The sequence below is a fragment of the Vidua macroura genome, chromosome 19 (genome assembly GCF_024509145.1).
Source record: "Vidua macroura isolate BioBank_ID:100142 chromosome 19, ASM2450914v1, whole genome shotgun sequence".
In the NCBI taxonomy this organism is placed as follows: Eukaryota; Metazoa; Chordata; class Aves; order Passeriformes; family Viduidae; genus Vidua; species Vidua macroura.
The window spans coordinates 5,404,181-5,427,314 of NC_071589.1; the positions used below are offsets into that span (position 1 = coordinate 5,404,181).

Sequence of the window (23,134 nt, forward strand, 5' to 3'; positions counted from 1 at the left end):
TGGAATGGGGAAACATTTCCCATAAAACTGGTTTTATTTTGTCAACATTCCCATCAAACCTGTGCAGACCATGTTGCTGATGGCCAAAACCAAAAATCAAAAGGGGCTTTTTATTCCCTGTTGTACTAATCCCTGTGGAAGAGGATCCAGCTCTGCAGCCAAAAACATTGCTGATTTGAGGAGCAAAGAGACTTTCAGATCCTCAGGAAACAGGTAAGTGAAAGATGGTTTTGTTTAGCATTACTGTAAGAAAAACATGTAAGGCTTGTCTTCACAGGGAAGTGATTATGAATTAACTGGAGCAGCCCTGCTGAGGCTGGTAACTCAGATTCCCCTTTCCCCCATCCGAACAAGCACAAAGAAAAAAAACCTCATGGCGATCATGTGAGCTTTCCCTGGGTTAGAACAGAAGCTGCCTGCAAGGGATATTCCACCTTTCCCTCTCCCAGGCTGGCAGCCCTGGGGCTCTGCTCTCCAGGCCGTGGCAGCGTGTCCCAGGCAGGGTCCCTACCACCAGCGGAAGTGGGCGTACGCCCGGTTGGCCTCTGCCATCTTGTGCAGGATGTGTTTTTTCTTGATGACAGGCCCCTCATTGTTGAAGGCCAGGAGCAGCTCCTGGGAGAGCTTTTCTGGCATCAGTGTCCGGCGGTGCTTGTTCTCCCTGCACTCGGTGATCAACCACTTCATGGCCAGGAAGCGCTTGCGATTGTCCGTCAGTGGGACGGGCACCTGGGAAAGGGTTAAACCACGGCAGTTATCATCAACCTGCTCCTCCCCAGCAGCCACACAGCAGCAGCTGCACCTGCAGGTGTTCATTGTGCTGCTTTCTGCAGCCAGACCCGCTCCCAACAGCTGAGCCCTGCCAGTTCTCCTGCTCTGTCCGTAGGAACTGGCCACTGCTACCAAAATGGAAATTCTGGCCTGTTTGGGAGCTGGGTCCAGGCTGGTTTGAGTTAGCGGAGATGGGAGATGGTCACCCCATCTCTGCACTGAATACAGAGAAGTCACAGAATCACAGCACGGATTGGGTTGGAAGGGACCTTAAAGATTATCTCATTCCAAATGCCTCCACGTCTCACCTCTCCTTCAGGCCCCAAGGGTTGCAGAGCCTGTACTCAGAGACAGATTCGGCTCATGTTTTAAATATCCCACTGGATCTAGGTGACCCATTTTGCCATGCTGACCCGCCCCAGGGCTTTGGGACCTCTCCCCAAGCAACATAGTGCAGTGGAACAGACGGGACTGGTAGTCCAAAGACTAACAATTCTTTTGCTGCTCATCTCTGTCTCTTTGGAAAATACTTGCTGTGTATTTCTCCTCACATCTAGTCAGAGAACCAGAGACTGCTGCTGATTAATGGTTGCACTTGATTGACCTTAGAAGTCTTTTCCAACCTTAGTGATTCTGTGACAGGGGAAGCACAATACTCAGAGGTGGGGATCCTGATTTTGGACAGTTTCTAGGTGCTGTTTTATTCCAGATTGCAAAGTGGCTCTTTTCAAGGAGAGATAATCTTGAGCTGATGGGGTGGAAACCAGTTCATTTGCCTCCCTAGCTAATTGTCTCCCAACCAGATGTGCTCCTAGCCCCCCTTTCACCTGGTAGGTTTTGCCTCCTTTGGTGATGTTGCTGAGCCCAATGATGGGTTGACAGTTCTTGAGAGCCTGGTGGAAAATGATGTAGGGGTTGCATTCAATTGTCTCCTTCTCATTTTCTGGAGCTTTGTGGTACTTCTCCAGCTGCTTCCTTTTAATGGCTTCCAGAGTCTTGGAAGAAAGGCAAGAAAGAAGACATACAGGGCAGATGGATTCTCCCACTCTATGAGGTTACATCACTTTTACAGGCATCCCATTTTCACCTGAGCAGCTGGTCCACCAGCCCCAGAGGCAAAAGACCCATTGGGAATTCTTTAACTCAAGCTTTACTTCACCCTCTTCCAGCTCTTCAGTCTCTTTTATCAGTCATTGCATCTCGGGTGAGGGGGATGAGCAGCACAAACCTGGGTCAGAAGCCAGGGAAGGGCAGGGACAAAGTGGAGCCAGGAATAGGGCTCTGTGCACTGAGCACCCTCCCCTGCAAAGCCTGGACTCCAGAGCCCAGAGCCTGTGTGCTTTTCTGTAAGAAGGCATCAGCAGTTAATTTGGAACATTTGGGCAAAATGTGTTTCCATTTCAAGGGAGTTCAAAGGTGGAAGAGACCAGATGGGAACACCAGTTAATACCAATTGCTGTGGGTCAGAACAGGCTCAAAGCTGTGTCATGTAGATGACACATCTGTGGGACGTCAAGGGCAAGTTATACAGAGGGTAAGGCACGACAGAGAGCTGCAAAGATCTTTAGAGAAAATCATGCTTTTTAAGGGTATTCTCTGTCTTCACACAGTACAAAAGAACACAGGCATACTGAAGGATGGAAAGAGAAAGTTCTCCACTAAGCTGTCACCTGCTGGTCTGTGAGCTAATGAGGCTGGGACAATGTACATTTTATCAAGCAAATCAGGGTTTATCAGAGGAATCATGCTGCAAGCAACATACGGCAGAGTGAAACACATCAGGACCACAGAGATGGACCACCCGTTCCAATTCCCAATTTCAGTGGGTTTGACATCCCAGCCTTCTATTTTGTCCAGTTTTAATAGTGAAAAGAAACCTGAGTTCTTACCTGAGACATGAGGCTTCTGGCCAGCACTTTATTTCCACTCTTCATCATCATATTGGTGAATTTGCTGTAAACACAAAGTCAGACAGGATCTGATATGAATTCTGGTTTTATCACCCACAGAAATAAGCCCCCCACCCCCATCCCTTTGTGTTGTTTCCATGGTTAAGTGTGGGTGCTGCCCGATCTGCTGTAATTATCTCTAATCACTGCAGAACAATGGATTCGTTGATGGGAAAAGATTTACCCAGAATATAGGGATTGTGCTGTAACAAAAGGCAATGTGAAGCCAGCAGGTGAAAGTAGAGGAGGGCAGCACAGCTCCCAGGCATTTTTGGAGAAAGGAGGAGCTGCTGCTTTCTCTGACCTGATCATGGGGTCGCTGAACACGGAACTGGAGAGACTGGGAGGAGCAGCTTTGATGGGTCGAACAGCTTTAAGCTCCATGTGTTCCCTTTCCTCCTCAGTCAGCTCCTCTAAGGGTTTCTGATACGATTCCTTTTTTGCTTCTGGCTCCAGGTAGCTGGGGTTGTAGCGGCTCCATCTCACCGGCATTATCCTGCAAGGAACGAGAGAAGCGGGGCTGCAACCCAGTGCACGTGCTGTGTCGTGACAGGGATGCAGACAGATGTGGGCAGACGTGAACACGCCTCAGAAGGAATGCTAGATGTGAGAGGCATCACGTGGCACTGGGGCGAGCAGCTCAAAGCGGAGTCTATGCCTTTTTTCACTGTTCCTGTGGCCAGGCATTGGAAGCGGCTGCGCAGGGGGCCGGTGCAGTCACCATCCCTGGAGCTGTTCAAGAGGCGTCTGGACTGGCGCTGGGTGATGTGGTTTAGGGATTAGAATGGCAGTGCTTCGTGCACGGTCGCACTGGATGACCTTAAAGGTCCAACCTTCCAACCCTGATAGTTCTATGCCTATGGGAGCCCGGCAAAAACAGGCAGGCGGCCCGTCCGCGTACTCCCAGTGCGGCGGACACCCTCCCCGCACTCCTCGTGTGTTCCCGGCGAGCCGCCCCCGGGCCTCCTCCCGTGCTGCCCGTGTTCCTGCGATGCGCAGCAGCCCCTGGGGAGCCCCCCCCGGCCCCTCTCCCCGCTCACCGGGGCAGCCACGCCCGCAGCCGCCGGGCCAGCCCCGCCGCACTGGGCGCCGCCATCTTCCCTGCGCGCGCCGCCGCGCGGGGTGGGGCCACGGCGGACGGGGCGGGGTCAACACAGGCCCCGCCCCTCGCGCGGCTCTCGCGCGGGCGGGGCGGGGCCCCGGGTCGCTCCGGCAACATGGCGGAGGCTGAGGGGGAGAGCCTGGAGTCGTGGCTGAGTGAGTACCGCGGGCGTGGGGGCACTGCCCGGCCCCCTCTGACTCCCGGCCCCTCAGCCCCTTCCCAGCGCCTCCCTGCAGTCTCCGCTCGCCCGACCCCGCCACCCCTCTCAGCCGGGCGGGAGCCCCGGGGCCGTCCCGGGGAGGCCGGGGGGTGCCAGCGCCTTGGGGACGTTTTGGCACAGCCTCCCGGGCATGGGGGAGTTTCGGCACACCGGGCACGGGGTCTCAGCACCCCGGGGATGCGCCGTCCCGGGGGAAGAGTCGGGGCCTCCCCTCCCGGCGGTCAGCTTGGTGCGGGGCGCGGCAGCGGGTGGGGGCCGGTACCAGCTCGCCGTGGGAGATGTGGGCACCGGGCAGGTCTGCAGCTCGCCTTGCTCAGCACCTGCGAGGCTGCTGCTTTTTCTTGTCCATAAAGAATCATGGTTCGTGTCTGTCCCTCCCGTCTCTTGCCTTGTGGCCTGTCGAGTATACAGCCTGAGTGCTGTTCGTGAGGTTCGGAATTGTGGGGGTTCCAAGATAAATTAATTGTATTAACGTGTTACACAACTGTGATTTTCAAGCAGACAAATCCTGCTTTATGCCTGGCTGCAGTTTCAGGGTAGTCGTGGACATCCATTCTGTACAAGCTGGAATATCAAAACCCTTTGTCAGGGTTGTACCTTAAAGGTTAGAGGGGACAAACCCCCGTTGTTTGTTGATGCCCAGCCCCTGCTGAGTGTCCCCTGCCTGTGTGTCTGTCCGTGCTGCCCATGTCATTTGGGCTCTGGCTGTACAGAACACGGGGATGTGATTCCTGAATGAAGCAGTCATAACTGTAATTGTTTTTTGTATATTCTACACACAGGAGCTCCTGCTGCTGTCCCTGGGAGGCCATGCTGCACATCATAGCCTGTTGCCAAGATTTTCTTCTCTTTTTTTTAATAGTTATTTGTTTAATTATGGCAGCAAGTGAAGTTCCAAGTAGTCAGGCACTGGGCAAACAGCAGAAGATGGTCATTACCCCAAATACCTCAGAGTGCAAAACCTGTTACCCTTGGAGCTATCCTTCCATAAACAAGATTAGATAATTCTCCTTCTTTCTTGGTATTTTTATATCAAATTCAAACATGTACATGCTGTCATGATACGAGATGCTGGCTGAAAGACGTTTTCATCTGTTCTCATTTTAGCTCAATCCCTTCTGTCCCTTACCATTTTTGCTCCTCCTCTGAACTCCCACAATTAGTCAATATCTTTTGTTGTAGCCAGTGAGACACAAGAAGGAACACCCACATCCCTTCCTCGCAATCTTTCTCTGATGAGAGCTGACTCACCCAGTTCATTTTGTGTGTGAAAATGTCTCTAGTAGGAAGAATATTTTGGGTTGTATAGCCTGGAATGCTTCCTGACTGCTTACTTTGTGGGGATATTTTTTAATTGAGGAAGTTAAAGGAGAGATGATGTGTCCTTGGCCAAGCGGCTACAGGGAAGAGTTGCAAAGGCCTTACTCACTGTGAGAAGCATTGCAGCGAGCCTGATTGCAGAGGGACACACATTTTTCAAGGCTTGAGTGCTGCTGTCAGATTTAGGAGGATGCTTTTATGCCAGGTCACTGCTACAAGGATCGCTGCTGGTGTGGCTGTACCGCCCCTCCCATCGCAGGGAGCGCGGAGCCTTCTGTGTCTGGGAATTACCGGCGGAGTCGTGAGGCCGGGCAGGCAGAGCTGCTGCAGCTCCCGGCTTTCACCGGCCCTCCCGAGGGGTTTTTTCTGTAATCATGACAAAGCCGCTGCTGATGCCAACCTTGAGGGTGTGCCATGCTGTACCCTTCCTGAGGGAACGGCTCAGCAGCACAGCCAACTTCCCAGCCACGGGAAGATGGAGAATTTCTTACTGAAAATGTTCCTTTTTTTTTTTTTTTTTTCCTGCGGTGGTGTGCAGCTTCCTGCTGCCCTGCCTCTGGCATCAGGTGGAGTCACAGACCCATGAAGTAACATCATCCTCGTGTCCTGCTGCTGCAGCAAGATCTGCGCCTCAGCCTGGGATGATCGGGCATCTGCATGTCCTGCCTCATTCCAGGCAGCTGGAATGAGAGAAGGTGATCCTTCCTGTCCCCTCCTGGCAGGCAGGCTCTGCTTCTGCTCTGAGCTGAAACAGAAGAAGGTTAGGAGAGAATGTCAATTGTACAAACACAACTGGAGCCTTTTACTCAAATGCTGCTTTTTCTGCTGCATCCAAAAGGAAGCTTCTTGTATCCCGCTCATGTCAGGCTAAGGCAGTGCTCCACTGTGGAACAGATGTAAATGGATAAAATATTATAACTGTCTTAATTTATTTTTTTCCTTTGTTTGTCTGGTTCAGCATTCTTTTCTGCCCAGGACTGCAGAGTCTGACTGTTAGACTGGACATGCCTGGGCTGGGAATCACAGGCTAAGCCTGACCTGGGGAAACTCTTTGTTGGGGTGGCTTTTGGCTCATTTCAGTAGAGAAGTGAACCCAGGAGCATTCGTTAACAGCCAGTTAATGGTCTGTGGTTCTCTTCATTCCAGCTGCTCTGTGGTTCTCTGCTTTCCAGTATCTTTCTCTCTAGAGAAAACAAACACTTCTGTTTCATATCTAAGTATTAATCTGAATGTTGCCTCGTTAGCATTTCAGTCTGGCAGAGCACCTGAGGGCTGAGTGGCTCTGATACTCAGAGTGGGTGTGAATCAGCTTTGTTTGTCCTGAGCACATTAAAATAAAGCTGAAAACTGAGGCAGGAGTGGTGGCAGGACTGGGGCAGTGCCAAGACTTCAATCCCCAGATTGCTAGTTTAGATTCATGTGGTTGCCACTGTGAAATGGGATTTTCAGTAGGGGACCAGGTGGACAAGTGTCTCTGGAAGCAAATAACTGGTACCAAATGGGCCTTGGTTGGCAGTTTCAACAGAAAAGCCAAGGACTTGATATTCCAGAGCACCAACTCTTCATCCTGGACTGAGTCTTTTCACATAAGGGTTGAAACATATTTATAAAGCAGCACAGACAAGCTCCTTGCCAACATTTTAAGCATTCTGCATAAAAATAGAGAGGATTGTAAGTAACAACTTGATAGAAGTGACACAGCTTCCTGTAGGGCTGGAAAGGTGAAGTGAAGTGATTCCACTCTGCTGGGATGCGGAGTTCATGTGGCTGTGCTGAGACTGGGGACAGCTATCCATACACCCTGTTGTGTTCTGTCATGCAAACACATCAACCCCCAGAGCCAGGGCAGGACTTGTGATCAAGCTCATTAACTTTTATGAACCAAGGTTTCATATGGAGGTTTTATGGATGTTGGAAATAGAAAATTTCTTCATGTGGAACAACATTTCCCTTTGGCAGTCACTCTCTCCTTCTGAGACTTCACTGTCTTCGTGTGAGAGCTTTTGCAGAAAAAACTTAGATGAGTCTGAGAGCATGAAATAATCCAGTGTCATTGCAAAAAGTTTTTGGAGATATTTGGAGCAGCTTTAAAATTAACCCTTTGAACATGGGAAACTTGGTTACATTTTCCTGTTTGTATCGCATCATTTTCATAATTTCAGGATGTGCAGCCAATAGAGTCCAGTTGGTTGTGTGTCCGTGTCTGTTTGTGCTCCTCCTGCATTTATTGAGTAAATTCCTTTAATTCCAGGCAGGAGCTGAGTGTTTTTCTTCTGGGCCTGCTGAGCACAAGAGGTGCTTTGGAGCACCAAACCACCACAGTGCTGTTTGACTTGCATGAAGAGGCTTTAGATTGTTGTAAGTCCATGGTTTCATGATGCTTCCAGGGTGTTCATCAGTTGGAAATGTGGTAATAAGGTTTAGGTGCCACATGTTTGGAACAGTTGTTTGGCTGTGCAGAAGTTGTCTTTTAAACTGAGCTTCCCTTGAATCTCTTGAATTTTAAGACCAGCCTGGTAGCTCAGCGAGTTCTACAGGATGGTTTTTTTGCAGTTATTCCTCCCTCGCTGCTGTCTTCTGCTCATCTAGGGTCCCGTGAAGGTCAGCAGTGGGCACAGAGATTTACCAGTGGAATATTTTACCATGCAATCCATGGGAAAACTTACTTGCTTTACAAGTACCATTCAGTGAGGAGGAAAACCTGAGCAAACCTTGCAGGATGGGCACAGTAGGAGGGCTGAGGTGCACTGGGAAAGGGAGTGTTTGGAGTAGATGCCTGACAGCTGTTTGTGTCTCTGGAAAGGTAAAAGAATATGTTTTAATGATGATAAAAAATGACACTTGGTAGTGCAGCATGTGTTTGTTTTGTTATGCTTCCCTCTGAGATGAAAGTGCAGGGGTATGTGCTGGGTTTTTTCCTGCTCTTCATCTTCTGCTCTATACTATCTGACTAAGCAGTCAGATAGTTAATTTCCTAAACCTCTTTACATTATATTAAAATTTTAGGAAGGTTTCTTAAAGGCAGCCCTTAGATATATAGGGACAGGTACAGTGCATTGTTTCTTCCCATACAAGAAAGAAAAAACATTATGTCTGGTCATCTTGGCTGGAAGATTAGGTTAAAGCAGGAATCTGATCTCCTGTAAATTCATTGCTGCATCAGGGTTAAGTAAAATACATGGAGAATATGCATTCATAACCAAAGAGGTGCTTATAGCCTCACTACTCTGCAATCAGTACAGTCAGTGAGGTCCTGCTGCTTAAGGGAGGATCCTTCAGGAGCCTGAAATAGCCCTGCCAGTAAAGCATTGATCTCTTAGCTTCAGCATGTAGGATTTGAGTTCCTCATCAGGTGCTTCAGCATGTAGGATTTGAGTTCCTCATCAGGTGCAGGCTGCAGTGTTTATTACTTGAAAGAAGAACTCAATGTATAATAATAAATTTCAGTTCATAAATCCCAAGAGAAATGCTAAGGCATCAATCAAATCAGCTGGCACTCCAAAAGCAAGTGCTAATGCTAAATTACTGTTATTAAACATCTGATGTTCCAGCTCTTGCTTCTGCAAAATTCCCAGGGAATACAAAAATAATTTCATATGTAGAAAGTGTGAGGGTTTAACCTTTAAAGAGTTTATTGTTACAGCCAAATAGATAGAGACAGCATTTCAGGCAGAGGAAACTCTGAGCTGAAATATTTTATTCTGTGCTCTCATTTAAGATATGGGAATAGCCTGTCTCTAAACACTTGAGATTTGGCCACCTGTTTTCTTTGGAAAGCAGTGGTTCTTACTGGATATTTGGATGTCTCAACTTGGACACACCCTTTTCCCTGAACAGACATACCACGTGTGAACTTCTTCTCATTTTTTAGAGCTGGCAATGGATGTCAGATGCTTTTCTCTAGGAAATGTGTGACCTTTTATACTGTTTATTCTCTTGATTGGTAATATGTTCTCTTTCTCTTGCCAAAGATAAAGCCACCAACCCATCCAACAGGCAGGAAGACTGGGAATACATCATCGGATTCTGTGACCAGATCAACAAGGAACTTGAAGGGTGGGTGTCCCAAACTGCTCTAGACTTAATAAAACAATGTTCACAGTTTAAAGTGTGAAATTCCATTATCAAACATTTGCATTTTATTTTATATATGCTGATATCACAAGGAAGAGCTGGCTACGACAGAGAGAACATGCTGCCTCTCCTGTGAAAGGCAGCGTGGCTAATCCAGACTGAGCACTGGGAAACTGGGAATTCTGAATCTGCTTCTCATTTCAGGTTCAGCAGCTCCAGGGTTCTCATCTGGCCAAAATTATTCCATTTTCTAGTCTGTAAAATGGGGTTATCACTGATAACCCCACATCTTCACATCTTTAAAATCTTTACTTGCAAGACACTTTGTTTAAACAGCAGAATTTTTTGAAAGTGTTAAAATCCTCCATGGTGTTTACCTGTTCTCTTCCAGGCCACAGATAGCTGTGAGACTCCTGGCTCATAAAATCCAGTCACCACAGGAATGGGAGGCAGTCCAAGCCTTGACAGTAGGTAGTCCTTACCCCTCCTCTTAAATCCACGCATGTATCCTATTGCATCACTTGGGTGGAGTAGAGGGGGCACAGGGTGTGTCCATGGGGTAAGCTGGGGGCTGAGTGCCCTGGTCCCTGGGAGGGAGTGAGAGGGAGCACAGTTCCATCCCTAAAGTGTCCAGAAACAACTCTGGGTTATCTTTGTTATCTTCAGGCAAGATTTGTTTTTACTGTTGAGGCCAATTATTGAGATAACACAGACCCAGATACAACTGGATGAGGGTGGGACACCAGCCTGCCTTGATGTATCATCTCTAAAGATGGGAGGTAGATGTCTGCATGGAGCAGGAATACTTGTCTCTGACAAGTATTGTCTCTGACAGGGGCCCTTTACCTCCCCTCTAAGCACACAGTAATAACACGCTGTTATTGTAGGGTTTTTCCCTTTGCATTCAGCCCCTGTTTCTGTTCCTTGAATGCAGGTGCTGGAAGCTTGTATGAAGAATTGTGGGAGAAGATTTCATAATGAAGTTGGAAAGTTTCGCTTTTTAAACGAGTTAATAAAAGTTGTGTCTCCGAAGGTTAGTCCCTGAGCGTTACAGCTGGAGCTGCTTTTTGTTTGACCTCTGTAAGCTACAGAGAGCATCCATACAGAAATATTTGCAGTGTTCTGTTTGGCTCATTGCACTTATTAGTCTATATTCAAGAGCATTTGTTAGATAAGCTCTTGTTGTTTGGGGTTTTTTTATGCCTTACTAAATTTCTCAGGAAGTTGTACTAACTTGCCATCACTATACAGTCTCTGGGCTGTTCTAATCCTTCAGATAACTCTAAAGGGCTTCTAAAACTTGGGCTATGTTGATTTAAAAAACGAAATTCCAGTCATTGTGGAAGAGAAATGTGATGCAGAGGTTAAAACAAGAGGTTTGACAACAGACCCATGGAGTTCTAGTCCTCATTCTGCTGACTTGCTGTGGAAAGAGTGCTAGGCTAAGTCCCTCAACATTCATGATGAGTTTAATGTGCTGAAAATCTTCCCTATGGCATGATAGATGCAGCAATGCATTCCCAAATTCTCTCGCATAAGACAGAGGAGGGGGTGGTTCGCTGTATTGCTGTAATTTTTAAAATAGCAAAATCCCAGAGCCAGCAGAATAGCTGCTTTTTCTTTTGCTGAAGGTAATCACAAAGCTTCTCTTCACTGTTATTTCAAATCTATTAGAGGAGCAACTTTTCCTCCTAATGAGATGTACCTTAGACCGTCTTGGAACTTGGATCATACACCTTTGAATGTATTTCACTGAGCTTCTACAGAGCTTTATTTTAAAAAAGGAATTAAGGACATGAAGAATTTGGATCTTTTTTCCCACACTTAGTACCTGGGGGACCGAGTCTCAGAGAAGGTGAAGTCCAAAGTGATTGAATTGCTGTATAGTTGGACTGTGGCATTGCCAGAGGAATCCAAAATCAAGGATGCCTACTACATGCTGAAGAGACAAGGTAGGGAGTCAGCTGCTCACTCATGCATTCTCTCCAGCCTGGGCTTTGAGCAAGAGTGTCACAAAATATACAGCTTCTAATTAAATGGGATCAAGGCAAGCTCTGAGGGGAGATAGAACAAGGGAGAAATTCTCTGAAAAGCTTTTCATGATGCGTAAATGCCTTGGGCAGGGTTGGGTTGGCTCTGTTAACTAAATTAGTGGAATACCTTGCAAATACTTTTGTTTTGGTTTGAAGGGCCTTTTCAAAATTCTTTTTTTTTTATTTTTGGTGGAAGTCCCTATTAGATTACTTGAACAAGTCTAATTTAAAGTGAAATAAGGGCTTCCAAGTAGCTTTTTGTGTTCTTTTAACTAAATGGCTTTGCAGCTGTTCCTTTAGTTCAACTGACACACATTTCTTGTGTAAGCACAATGAAAAAAAACTCAGTAGCTTCACAAGAAAAATAGATTCCGTGAAAGCTCTGGAAACCATCCTGTCTTATTAGGACACACAGGTTGCAAGTCATAGCTGTCCCTTGCAGCACTGTGGGTGGATAAACTAGAGGCTGAATGGGGCTGAATATGGTTCCTCCCCTTCAGAGGGAGAGTTTTAGCTCATGTTGTGGGGCTGGGAGAACATTCAGGTAAAAGCCAGCCTAGGGATTTGGATGTATTGTTCACGGGAACAGCGTGGCAGCATCAGGGGCAGATTTTTGTTGGCTCTGAGAGACCCTGTGTGCCCTGCCTGGTGTGAGCGTGTGTGCTGACCCACAGGATCCCTTTCTGCTTTCAGGGATTGTCGTGTTTGATCCTGTGATTCCTGCGGACAGAACACTGATTCCTTCCCCACCGCCTCGTCCCAAGAACCCAGTGTTTGATGATGAGGAGAAATCCAAGGTACAGTGAAGGCTTGTGTCAAAATCACTAATGAAAAGTGATTACTCAGTGCACATTTAGAATAAGGAAGCAAAGTATAATAATGTGGCTTTTATTCTGGGGGGGATGGTCCAAACTTTTGCAGGGTTCACTGCTTTGTCCTCCTGCTTAACCCAGCGTTCCATTTAAGACTTTGTCTTTGTCTGTGTTACCATTATGGGGTTACTTATGTTAAAGTGCCATCCTTCTGAAGTACTGGAAAGCAGAGAATGTTTCACACACAGGAGAAAAAATAATGTATGGGAGGAATAATTGTCTAGTGCCAGAAGTTACTGAGATGTCATAGAATATGTCCTGTGTAAAAGCAGGAATGCAGCAACTCACATAGATAATAAATTCTAAATGACTCCTGCTGAACTCCCTGTAACTATGGAAGCTCTGTGAGCTTTGAAATACTGGGCTGTATCCCTTTTCCCCTGAATTGTTAATATAGATTCCTTTTCCTTTGTTCAAGGGTCTTTATTTATTTCCTGACTATAATTTTCTTGTCTTTCAGCTTCTAGCCAAGCTGCTGAAAAGCAAAAACCCAGATGATTTGCAAGAGGCCAACAAACTTATAAAATCCATGGTAAAAGAGGTAAGAAATTCCTGTAGGATTGGTTCAGGTCAGCAATTTGCTTTCCAGGTTTTAAGCAATTTGACTTCAAATGGTGGAGAGCTTAGGATTTGGTTTCTAGCTTGTACCTAGGAGATGTTTGTGTCACAGAAATGTCTACAGTTGGTGTCTCTGGTGGATGATGGGGATGAAATTGAATGTCTCTTGTTGTAAATAACCACATTCCCATCATTCAAGGTGGGATTTCATATCAAGATTTGGTAGGAGCATCATGGTACCACTTCTGGGTGCTGAGGACTGAGTCACTGTACTGGGTCTTCTCACAAACAAGTTCATGGAAACACCTTCCTGTTTGTAGAGCTGTGCTGCATCCATCCATGGCAATCATTCCAAACTTTGGAGTCCAGGAAATGACTCACTGGGATTCTGGCAAATCAAAGGATACCTTCTGGACCATAGTGGTTGTATAGGTTACCAAGATATTTCATTCAAGCTCCTCTTGTCCCCGGGGCAGATTCTCCTATGTCTTCAGTTGGAATCTCCAATCAGAGATGGGTGGACATTTTCCACCAATGCATGCTTGTTGTTCCTAGTAAATGTTTTACTTCAAACACATCTCTTTTGTTAAGCAGCATCAAGTGAACAAAAAAAAATATTCTGAAAAGAAGAAGTGAAAAAAGTTCAGAAAGGAACTTCTAGGAACTTTTTTAGTGGTGTAATTATATATTGAAGTCTATCTAATGAGACTTTTTGGAAATATGGGGTTGCCTGTAATTTCAGAATGGTGGTGAAAACACAATAAAATAAACAAAGCTTCACATGAACAAAGAAAGGTTCTGTTTGTTTTTTTCTGGCTTAACCTTAAATAGCCATTACTTGACACGTTTGCAGATAATATCTGTAGTTGGGTTACTGTGAGCTTTTAGAAGGAAACTCACCCTTTCTGTCTGTGCTTTCCACACTGAAGGATGAGGCTCGGATCCAGAAGGTGACAAAGCGCATGCACACGCTGGAGGAGGTGAACAACAATGTGAAGCTGCTCAATGAGATGCTGGTTCATTACAACAAAGAAGAGTCATCAGAGGCTGACAGGGAGCTCATGAAGGTGGGTCTGAGCTGCTCCTTCTTCCCAGCAGTTCTGGAGTCAGTCCTTTCTTACAGACTTGAGTTTTGCAGAGAATTACAAACAGTACAGTAAAATGGAGAGCAGTTGTGAGAAACAGGAGCAAACAGCAGGCAAAAAAATATCCATGTTTTTAGTGCCTTTCACCAAAAGACTGAGTGGGGAGTAGCTCCGTTTCATCTATGCTTGAAGTGAGGTGCAGCTGTTCTCCAAAGGTGCAGCGTGGCAGAACCTAGAAGCTGCAGTTTGTAATTCTGGATCCTATAAGGACACATGGATTGCAGGTAATAACTGTCCATTGCAGCATTGTGGATGAATAAACTAAAGGCTGAATGGGGCAGAAAATAGTCCCTCCCCTTCAGAGGAAGAGTTTTAGCTTGTGTTGCAGGGTTAGGAGAACATCAGCAAAGTGAAAATCGAAACAACCATCAGGGATGACTTGGTAGGCCTAGAGCCTTTAAGAATTGCACATTATCTTATTAAAAAAACAAACCCACTTATTTTTAACAATAAGGTCTTTAAAGAGTGGTAAGATGTTTAAGAAACATATTTGTTTCTGTGAACCATTTTGTTACTGCCACCTTTCTGTTGTGTGGTTGCAGACTCAGTAATGGTTGCAGCACAATTGAAACCTAATTGCCGAAGCATGATTCTGTTCTTCTTCAGGCTTTTAGGGACTGCTCTACAAGGAAAGAACATCTCTTTTGGATTAGAATTTGATCATAAGTGCTGATGTGAGGGAGGACTGAGAAATGTGTTGGGAATGCAGGTTGTGTTGCTCCAGGCTCATGTAACGCTGCTCAGTATTGTGAGCTGGGCACAGAGGGCCATCCTGGCTGTGCAGCCACACTGGCACAGTCAGCATAGTGAAACTGGTCTGTTCTGTGGGTCTTTTTGTGCTGACTGGTGCTGCTGGCAGTGGCTCCAGGCTGGTGAAACCCTCTGTCCTAATCTGTCTTTCAGGAGCTCTATGAAAGGTGTGAAACCAAAAGACGGACACTGTTCAAGCTGGCCAGTGAGACAGAGGATAATGACAGCAGTTTGGGTAAACTAAGCTACGCTTGTCCTTTTTAAATTGCTTTTGTGTTCCTTGCCTTTGTAAGGGTTCAGCTATAATTTCCTCACTGTGGATTCCTGTTGCTTTAATAAAGGACAGTCCTTCCCTCTTTGTGCTTATAATTTCAGTTCAGGCAAGGACTGGATAGTAAAGTTGGTTCAGGAGGATGGGAACAGTAATGGGGGACAGCTGCTGCTTTGAGAGGGGAAGGGAGTTGCTGTGGGGAACAGCCTTGGGCTCATTTTTTTCTTTGTACTGCAATGTGCATGGAGCTAGAAAAGGTCAGGGTATTGCTTATAGAAACGTGGCACAGGCAGAGTGAAGGAGCTTATAGCCAAATATTCACTTTTTTTTCTTGCTGATTATTTAGCTGACAACTGAGCACTCTCAGCATTAGTGGGAACAAAGTGACTAAAGCCCTGGAGATAATTTTTATCTCTCTTGTAGGGGATATTCTGCAGGCCAGTGACAATTTATCACGTGTGATAAATTCCTATAAAAAAATAATAGAGGGGCAAGTGATCAATGGTGAAGTGGATCTCCCTGGGATGTCTGTGGTGGAAGGTGAGTTCCTGGGAAAACAATTGTTTAATTTTTGAATCCTGCAATTCTAAGTCTTTTGAACAATGTTTCCTATTCTGTTAAAGTAGCTTTTGATGTTTTTTTGTGGCCAGCAGTGTGTGAAGCAGAGGGGAAAAAGAAGGCTCCTGAGCAGTGGATAAGCAATTCCTGTCCAGTGGACAGGAGCAGCAGTGCTGCAGCTTTGCATTCTCCATTGCTCAGTCCATATTATTGAAACCTTTGATGACATCAGTAGCAAATCTCCATGTGAGCAGTTTGGCTGGAAGTTCTCATATATTTTCCTCCCCGCATTTGTCCTGTTTCTTGATGGTAATGCATACGAAGAAGATAATTTTATCAAAAACACAAGAGCTGAAGAGTAGGAGCTGGACCAGGGGTCCTTTTCCTGGTTTTCAAGTAATTCCATTTGTGAATTCAGTGCCCACTTCACACTTCAGCTTCACCATTGAAAGCTCTGGACACAAGTGTGACAGAATTACCATTTGGGACTCAAATCATTTTTGCTGCTGCCTGGCAGCATCTTACTGGGACAAGACTGTTCTAAATATGAAGATTGAGGTGGTATAGATTTCTTTCAGCTTTCCAGCTCTCTGGTAACCTCTGTTTATTATAATGCTTTAGGATCTCCCAGAGCCTCATCTGAGTTCAAAATATTTTTGAAGAGATCATGAATTGTGAAGCACTGGGGAAGGAGCAGTGGTTGCAGCAGGTTTTCATTCTTTTAAGTATCTGTGTTGATTTACATAGTCCAGACAGCAAATGTCCTTTCTCTGTTACAAAGAGCCATAAGCCATGCTCAGATGAGGATCTCTCTGCTAATTTCTTGCGCACAATGAGTTTGCTCTGAGCCTTTTCCCTTCTTTCCTAGTAGTGCTTTTCTTCTGTCTGCTGCAGGGAGTAACTCCACCAATAATCTCAACACCCTCATTGACCTTGCTGGACTGGATGTCACCAGCACGCCGCCACCTCCGATGCCACCCAGCAGCCTGGCACCAGCCCCCAGCACAGCCCCTGGTCCAGCTGAAATTCCCATCCTCCCTCCTCCTCCCCAGACATTCGCGCCGCTGCGCAGCAGCTCCTCTGGCCAGGTTGAAACAGCACCCACTCAGCAGGGCAGCACAACCAACTCCCTGTCCTTGCTGGATGAGGAGCTCCTGTGCTTGGGTAAGATGCTGAGGGGCCTGCACAAGGGCTGCTCAGTCCATTGTAAGGAAGGGTGCTTCTGTGTTCTTCATGTTCCAGGATTCCAGGGAACACTCCCTTGCAACATTCTGAATATAAGCCCTGGTCAGTGAGTCAGTATTAAAATCTCTTCCCAGAGCTGTCTGCAAGAAAGTAACTGTTTAGTGTAATTGAAGTCTGATCTCTGGGGCTGCTGTGACATGCTGCATGTACAGGTTGCAGTTTGGAACAGATGAAGCCCTGATTGTGAGGTTGTGCTAAGGAGAAGGTACCTCAGAGGGGCTGTGCATAGGAGCCTGCAGGATGCCTGTCTGTGGAGCCCAGATGTGAACAGCAGAAGGCAATGCTAATCAGGATGGGTTAGAAGAGCTGTGTGCAGGGCATGACTGTTGGCTGCTGGTGCTGTCAGTCTCTTCCACATCATAGACTTGCAGTCCATCTCAGTGTTTCATCAGGTTCTTGGCTCTGGAAGAGCTGAATCAAGTTTTGATAGTACTGCAACAGCAGCCAAGGAATTACACTGAATTAATTTTCTCGTCCTGTTGTTTTTCCCTTCAGGCCTGAATGACCCAGCCCCTGCAGTAGGGAAGGAGACCTCGGAAAACAACCAGTGGAGCATGTTTGAGGTACAAAGGAGGAGTCTCAGGGAAGGGAAGGGAGGGTGAGACTGACATTGTGGGAGGTCTCAGGACACATTGTCACCTTGGAGAAGCATGTGATCGCACACACAGGCAAAGGCTTAGCCCTAAAATCTGGGATAGCTGTGTTTAAACAGTAGGTATCCCTGAACCTGGCTTTCTCAGTGTCTCATCTGTCTCCATGATGTTAGTCCTTGCTTTGCTTAAATTACAGATCAGATGTAGCCCTGACTTAGGCCGCAGACTTTGCTGCTTGTCACCCAGCACCCAGCAGTTTTTGTGGTAAACCTCTGTCCCTCTGTAACAGGGCAGTGCCATCTCTGCATCAGGGCCAGCAGTGAGTTAGAGCATCTGCCTGTCCTCTCTTTCAGAATGAGCAGTTGGACCTGGATTTCTTTAATCCGAAGATGGTGACTGTTGCTTGCAACCCTGCAGGGAACTCTCTTCTCCATCACACATCACAGACCACATGTGGGACATCAGCCACGCTGCCTTCTGCTTTCCCAGCCTCCCAGACTGCTCCCAGCATCCCAGCACCAAACTCAGCACCCTTTGTATTTCCTGCTGTGCCAGCTGCCCCTGCAGGGCCTCCTAAGACTATTCCAGCTGCTCCTGGGTACTTCAGCTCTGTGGGGAGCAATACGTCACATAAGATGGATGCATTGGGACAGCTCCTTGAAGAAGCCAGAGGGTAACCAAAAGTCCTGACTTTGCTTTGGGTCTGCAGTTAGAAGCCAAGCTCACTGCAGTGCCAGGTTCTGAGGGTGACTTTCAACTCCTTGGTTTGGTAGAAATGTGGGATTGGGATTTTTCTTAGAGGTTTTAGTTTACAAACTGATACGAGTTTCCCACCTCTGGGAGGGAGAGGCAGGCAGAGCACACAGCTGTACTGTTGCCTGATCCAAAGGTGTGGTGTGAAGGGGAATTAGCTGTTAAGGTACAGCTTCCTGACTTAGAGAGGAGGGAAGTTCCTTCCTGACCCCAACCTGACCACCACCCCTCTCCTTGTAGTTCTCCTCATGTGAGACCATGCAGAGTCACAGACTCCAGCCCGACTCCAGGCTGCTGCTTTGTCCTTGTGATGAGCTGTTACCTCTGGGTATTGGTGAAATTCCTGCTTCACTTCCAGCTCCATTCACCATGACTTTTCTGTCTTGCAGGAGTGCCACCCAAGGCATGGCGACACCTTCAGTGTTCCCTGGGGTTACTTTGCCAACCACTGTCGCCCCTGCCCCATTAGCAGCACCTGCAGGGCTGCCGGCCATTGCCTCTAGGGCCCCTCCAGCTCCCTTCCCAAGCAGCTGCACTGCTGGATCAGGAAGTCCTCTCTTCCAGCCGGCATCATTCCAGCAGCAAGGCAGTCCCATGAAAGCACCTGAAATTTCTTTGGCCAATGTCCATGTTCCCTTGGAATCCATTAAACCCAGTAAGTATTTCAGGTTTTTCACTTTGCTTTGGATATTTTTTAAAAGCAAGGCTTCTTGTCAAAGCTCATGAAATAGAGAGAAGGGATGAGCGGCTCCAGCTGAACATCCTGATTACCTGATGCTGCCTCAGACCATCTGCTGCAGCATGAACCTGGATCCTCTCCCTTCTCTCCCTGTGGCAGGCAGTGCCCTGCCCGTGACAGCCTACGACAAGAACGGGTTCCGCATCCTGTTGCACTTTGCCAGGGAGTGCCCGCCGGGCCGCTCGGATGTGCTGGTCGTGGTGGTGTCCATGCTGAACACGGCACCGCTGCCTGTGAGGAACATCGTGCTGCAGGCGGCCGTGCCCAAGGTAGGGACACACGGGACAGAGACTGCAGCCAGGGAGGCCTGGCTGTGGACTTGAGGACTTGGGACAGCCTGGTCTGACCTCTCCATAGGCTGTGCTCTTTCCAGAACACAAAGGTTCTTGTCAGAGGCAAAAAACACTGAATAGGATAAGTCAAGATCTGCCTGTTCCTATTGTGTTTTGCAGGCTGGGCTGGCTCTTGTTCCCTCATTCTCACTTGTGGGTTGATTCTCTTCCATTTGGATATGTGCTGTTGTCCCCCCAGCCGGTGCATGCATCCTTCATTGTCCCCAAGGCAGGAGATCATCCCTGAGGTTCTGCTCTCTATTTCATTTGCAGTCCATGAAGGTGAAGCTACAGCCACCCTCTGGCACTGAGCTGTCTCCGTTCAATCCCATCCAGCCACCAGCTGCCATCACCCAGGTCATGCTTCTGGCAAATCCTGCAAAGGTGAGAGGGACAGTGGGATTTATCCTGCCCTCTTCAGGCACGTTTGATATCAACTGAACTCTGTGGAGGGGTGGGACCAAACATTTGAGCAACTACAGGTGTTTATTCCTAAAAGTTTGGACTTGATTATCTTGGAGGTTTTTTCCAAACTTAATTTTCTGTGATTCTAATGTGCCCTCCAGAAGTGGTTACTATGGATTGTTGGTGTTTCAGTTCAGGGCTAGACAAGGCTCTTCCCAACAGTCTTTGGCACGAGAGGTATGAGAAGGGGCAGCATACTTCTTCCAGCCAAAGGGCAAGGATCATGTCAGGCTCAGTTTTAAAGGGTAGCAAAGCTGAATCAGGAGTTTGACTCTCCTGTGCACTGAACGTGCCTGGCTTTGCTGATAATTAGATCAATGTTAAATTAACTGGTGCTGTAGCAGTACTTTTGGTGAACCAGAAGACAAATGTCAGATCTTCTTTGTTCCATCATTCTCTGAGGAAGTACCTGTGACAAGGGATGCGACAGGATTGACACTTCCCTTTCTGCTGATGATGCTAGGAGCATCTGAGAAGCTGTTTTTCCTTGCTGTAGTCACTTATCCAGTCAGCCAGCTCTGAAAGTGCAAAGCTGAAGGACTTTCTAATTGTTTGACCAATTTAGATGTTTATACTTGAGAATTACAATGAAAGTGCCCTTCAAGTATCAGCTGAAATCTCTGAGATAAAAGAATGAATGTCAGATGGGTTTAGTGGATGTCTAAAAAATTTTGTGGGTACGTGAAGGTGCTGTCATTGAAGGGCTGCTTCCATCTCATGCTTACTGTATTGCAAGGCATTTTTCAGAGCAGGAACTGTTTTATTTTCCTCCACATGACAAGGAATTTAATTTTTGGAACTTTTCCAGCAGCAGTCTTTAGGCTCTCTGGAGACCAGCTGAGCAACTGGCCACGTCTGTGCAGTCTATGCTCACAGGTCGTTTCTGCTTTTCTTGTTCTGCTCCATGCTAAGCAGTAAAAGTTTTTTGGTATAAAAAGTGTAAGGCGAATAACTCAGGTTTGTAAATAGCTGAACTCAATGAACTTAACCTGAGCCCTCCTGCCCCTGCTCTGTACAACAGAATTCTTGTGCTCTCTGTAGAGCTGTAACAGTGTTTTATTCAGGGCTGTTGAGCTGGGACTGTTCTCACATTGCTTTTGGGTTTTGTCTTTCCTGCAGGAGAAGGTGAGGCTGAGGTACAGACTGACCTTCACCCTGGGAGATCAGCCCAGCACAGAAGTGGGCGAAGTGGATCAGTTCCCCCCAGTAGAGCAGTGGGGGAATCTATGACCTTAGGACACTGCCAGAGACTCTGACAGGACCAGGGCAGGATCCCACAGGACTGGAACAGATGTGCCGTGGGGAGGGACACACATGCTATCCACTGGTGATGTTCAGCTTTGTTTACATGTCCTGACCACTCTGCTTGTAGCTTTAGTCCAGAATGTTGTGCCCCACATTTGAAGGGGCCCTGGAACACTTATGCCAAGTATGAACTGAGAGGCAGCCAGTGACAGGCGGTGCTGGCTGCTTTTACTTTGACCTCTGGGTGAATCTGGTTCTATCTTCCACTCTATTAAACTTGAAGTTATTGTATTTTGAGGGAAGACCTGTCAGCAGAAGGGAATTTAATTGGCTTTTCCTGCACTGCTGTCCAGAGATCCCGACAGGCTGTGGGGTGATGATGCCACGAGCTCAGCGCAGAGCCCTGACAGAGCCCTCCTTGGGACTGTGACCTCCTTGTGCCACACGGGCCCGTGAGCATGCTGAGCAATAATGCTGCTCCATGAGGGAATGCTTCCTTTTTTACACTGAAATAGCACTTAGCTCCCTTCCCCCTCTCCTGCTTCATTCCCAAGGGCCTGTGTAAGCAGCCCCTCACTCCGTGTGTGCCATACTGCTGTATCTTTACTTGTTATATTTATTTTACGCTGCTGGCTGCCGCCCTGAGTCATCCATTTTGGGGCAGCTGGTGCTGAGTTTTGTCTGCAAATGGTTACACTGGTTATTTTTTTTTTTGCCTTCATTGCATTCCATAGTGTGGGGAAAAGAGAAATGCATAGTGAGGAGGAAAGAGGGCTGGAGGGTATTGGTCAGTATTGGAGGACAGCACCTGGAGCACAGAATTATCTTTACAATCACTAGTCAGGGCGAGTGACTGAATCCAGGGATAAGGAGAGATGCCTCACGTCCCCTCATGCAGGCAGTGTTGCTGGTATAGTCAAATACTGTGTTTTATTGAGCTGAGTACAATGACTTAGAGGATGTAAATAATAGAGCCATAGAGTATTAAAACAGAACAAGCAGGCAGAGAAAGGAAGAGGCTCCCCTGAGCTGTGATGGGGCATGTGTTGGGTTAATGCCTCATTTTCTTTGTTCCCTGTATTAAGTGGCAAAGTGCAATTGTCTCTACAAAGGGGAAAAGAGTTTTGCTGGACATCAGTGCTAACAGAAGAGCTGATCCCTTAGCTACAACCTCCTAGAAATAAGGTTTAAATCACCAAAACTTGGTTCCAGTGGCCCTTTCTTTCTTCTCAGTTTCCAGTCTCAAGCAGTGCCTCAGTGAGCTCTGAGACAGACGGTTGTAAATTAATGGGGGTTTTTAACACCCATTGACATGAGCACAGAGCGGTGCTTGCTCAGTCATTGGACACTCAGCTCTGCATTTCCAGCAGGGCTGTCAAGCAACAGCTCTTCTCAAACATGGAGTGGGAGCAGCACAGAGAAAAGCAGTATAGAGGCTCCTGCCTCATGTAGGAAAACTCCACAGGAGAACATGATGTTGGAATGAATGGTGGCTGTAAAACCATTGCTGCAAACAGAGCTTGCAGTTATTCATAGTTGAATTTTCTTTACTGTGCTGCAGAGTAAAAATCACTAGAAATGAAAAATGGGATTCACAAGCCTGAGGCCCTCATCAGAGGCACCAGTCAGCTGCAGGAGCCCCTGAAGGTGGAATCCAAACTTGTCCTGGTCTGAAGCCTGTGGAGATCTCAGCCTTGTCAGCTCCCTGATGTAGAAGGCAGGGGAGAGGGATGGGTTGTTTGCATCCTAAAGAAAGCTGTTTTAAATTGATGGACTGGGAGATAATGGACAAGGAGAGAATTCTTTCTGCCTCAGACATGTTCTTGCCAGCACTTTAGACATAGTAGGCATGGGGGCAGTGCCTGGTTGGTGTGTCCTGAGGAGCAGGGTCACCGCTTCCCTGCACGTGGATCTCACTGTGACTTGGAGGAAGGGAGAGCACAGGTGCTTTCTGTGAACAGCAGCAGCCACCCAGACATGGACATGCACCACGGTCCTGCTGCTTTGGAAATTAAACTATGAATGTTCCTTGTCTGTAGGGTGAGGTTCCTGCTTCATTCCTAGCAGTCCTACCTGTACATACATCTCCAATGCGTTTGTGCTGCTGCATGTTGAATAAATAATTTTCCCTACCTGGCT

The 23,134-nt window shown here is 47.1% G+C and overlaps 2 protein-coding genes across 4 annotated transcripts; one reads left to right on the forward strand and one right to left on the reverse strand.

The window, feature by feature from the left end:
* MRPS7 (mitochondrial ribosomal protein S7) lies at positions 1-3,939 on the reverse strand. Of its 2 annotated transcripts, XM_053994808.1 has the most exons (6): positions 3,881-3,939; positions 3,761-3,787; positions 3,025-3,216; positions 2,661-2,724; positions 1,599-1,766; positions 1-729 (listed from the first exon to the last, which is right to left on the reverse strand). In XM_053994808.1, the coding sequence occupies exons 1-6, from the start codon at positions 3,937-3,939 to the stop codon at positions 508-510; spliced, it is 732 nt and encodes a 243-aa protein (XP_053850783.1). In that variant the 3' UTR covers positions 1-507. The 2 variants fall into 2 exon arrangements, with proteins under 2 accessions (XP_053850783.1, XP_053850782.1); XM_053994807.1 differs by lacking the exon at positions 3,881-3,939 and having other exon boundaries at positions 3,761-3,825.
* GGA3 (golgi associated, gamma adaptin ear containing, ARF binding protein 3) lies at positions 3,893-23,127 on the forward strand. 2 transcript variants are annotated; one of them, XM_053994794.1, is made up of 17 exons: positions 3,893-3,977; positions 9,334-9,418; positions 9,828-9,903; positions 10,371-10,469; positions 11,265-11,388; positions 12,163-12,266; positions 12,802-12,882; positions 13,829-13,966; positions 14,948-15,029; positions 15,489-15,605; positions 16,518-16,787; positions 17,364-17,431; positions 17,815-18,134; positions 18,604-18,869; positions 19,053-19,222; positions 19,559-19,669; positions 20,870-23,127. In XM_053994794.1, exons 1-17 carry the CDS (start codon positions 3,938-3,940, stop codon positions 20,978-20,980), a joined length of 2,262 nt encoding a protein of 753 aa, XP_053850769.1. In that variant the 5' UTR covers positions 3,893-3,937; the 3' UTR covers positions 20,981-23,127. The 2 variants fall into 2 exon arrangements, with proteins under 2 accessions (XP_053850769.1, XP_053850770.1); XM_053994795.1 differs by lacking the exon at positions 3,893-3,977 and adding an exon at positions 7,632-7,720.
* Positions 23,128-23,134: the final 7 nt, after the last annotated feature.

What these genes read in the sequence shown, in the direction of transcription:
- GGA3 (XM_053994794.1), top strand. Translation starts at nt 3,938, where the DNA reads ATGGCGGAGGCTGAGGGGGAGAGCCTGGAGTCGTGGCTGA. An exon ending in ATCAACAAGGAACTTGAAGG is followed by an intron (nt 9,419 to 9,827) that starts GTGGGTGTCCCA and finishes GTTCTCTTCCAG; the next exon opens with GCCACAGATAGCTGTGAGAC. An exon ending in TAAAATCCATGGTAAAAGAG is followed by an intron (nt 12,883 to 13,828) that starts GTAAGAAATTCC and finishes TCCACACTGAAG; the next exon opens with GATGAGGCTCGGATCCAGAA.
- MRPS7 (XM_053994808.1), bottom strand. Translation starts at nt 3,939, where the DNA reads ATGTTGCCGGAGCGACCCGGGGCCCCGCCCCGCCCGCGCGAGAGCCGC. An exon ending in GAGAGCCGCGCGAGGGGCGG is followed by an intron (nt 3,788 to 3,880) that starts GGCCTGTGTTGA and finishes GGCGGGGCTGGC; the next exon opens with CCGGCGGCTGCGGGCGTGGC. An exon ending in TTCAGCGACCCCATGATCAG is followed by an intron (nt 2,725 to 3,024) that starts GTCAGAGAAAGC and finishes TTGTGTTTACAG; the next exon opens with CAAATTCACCAATATGATGA.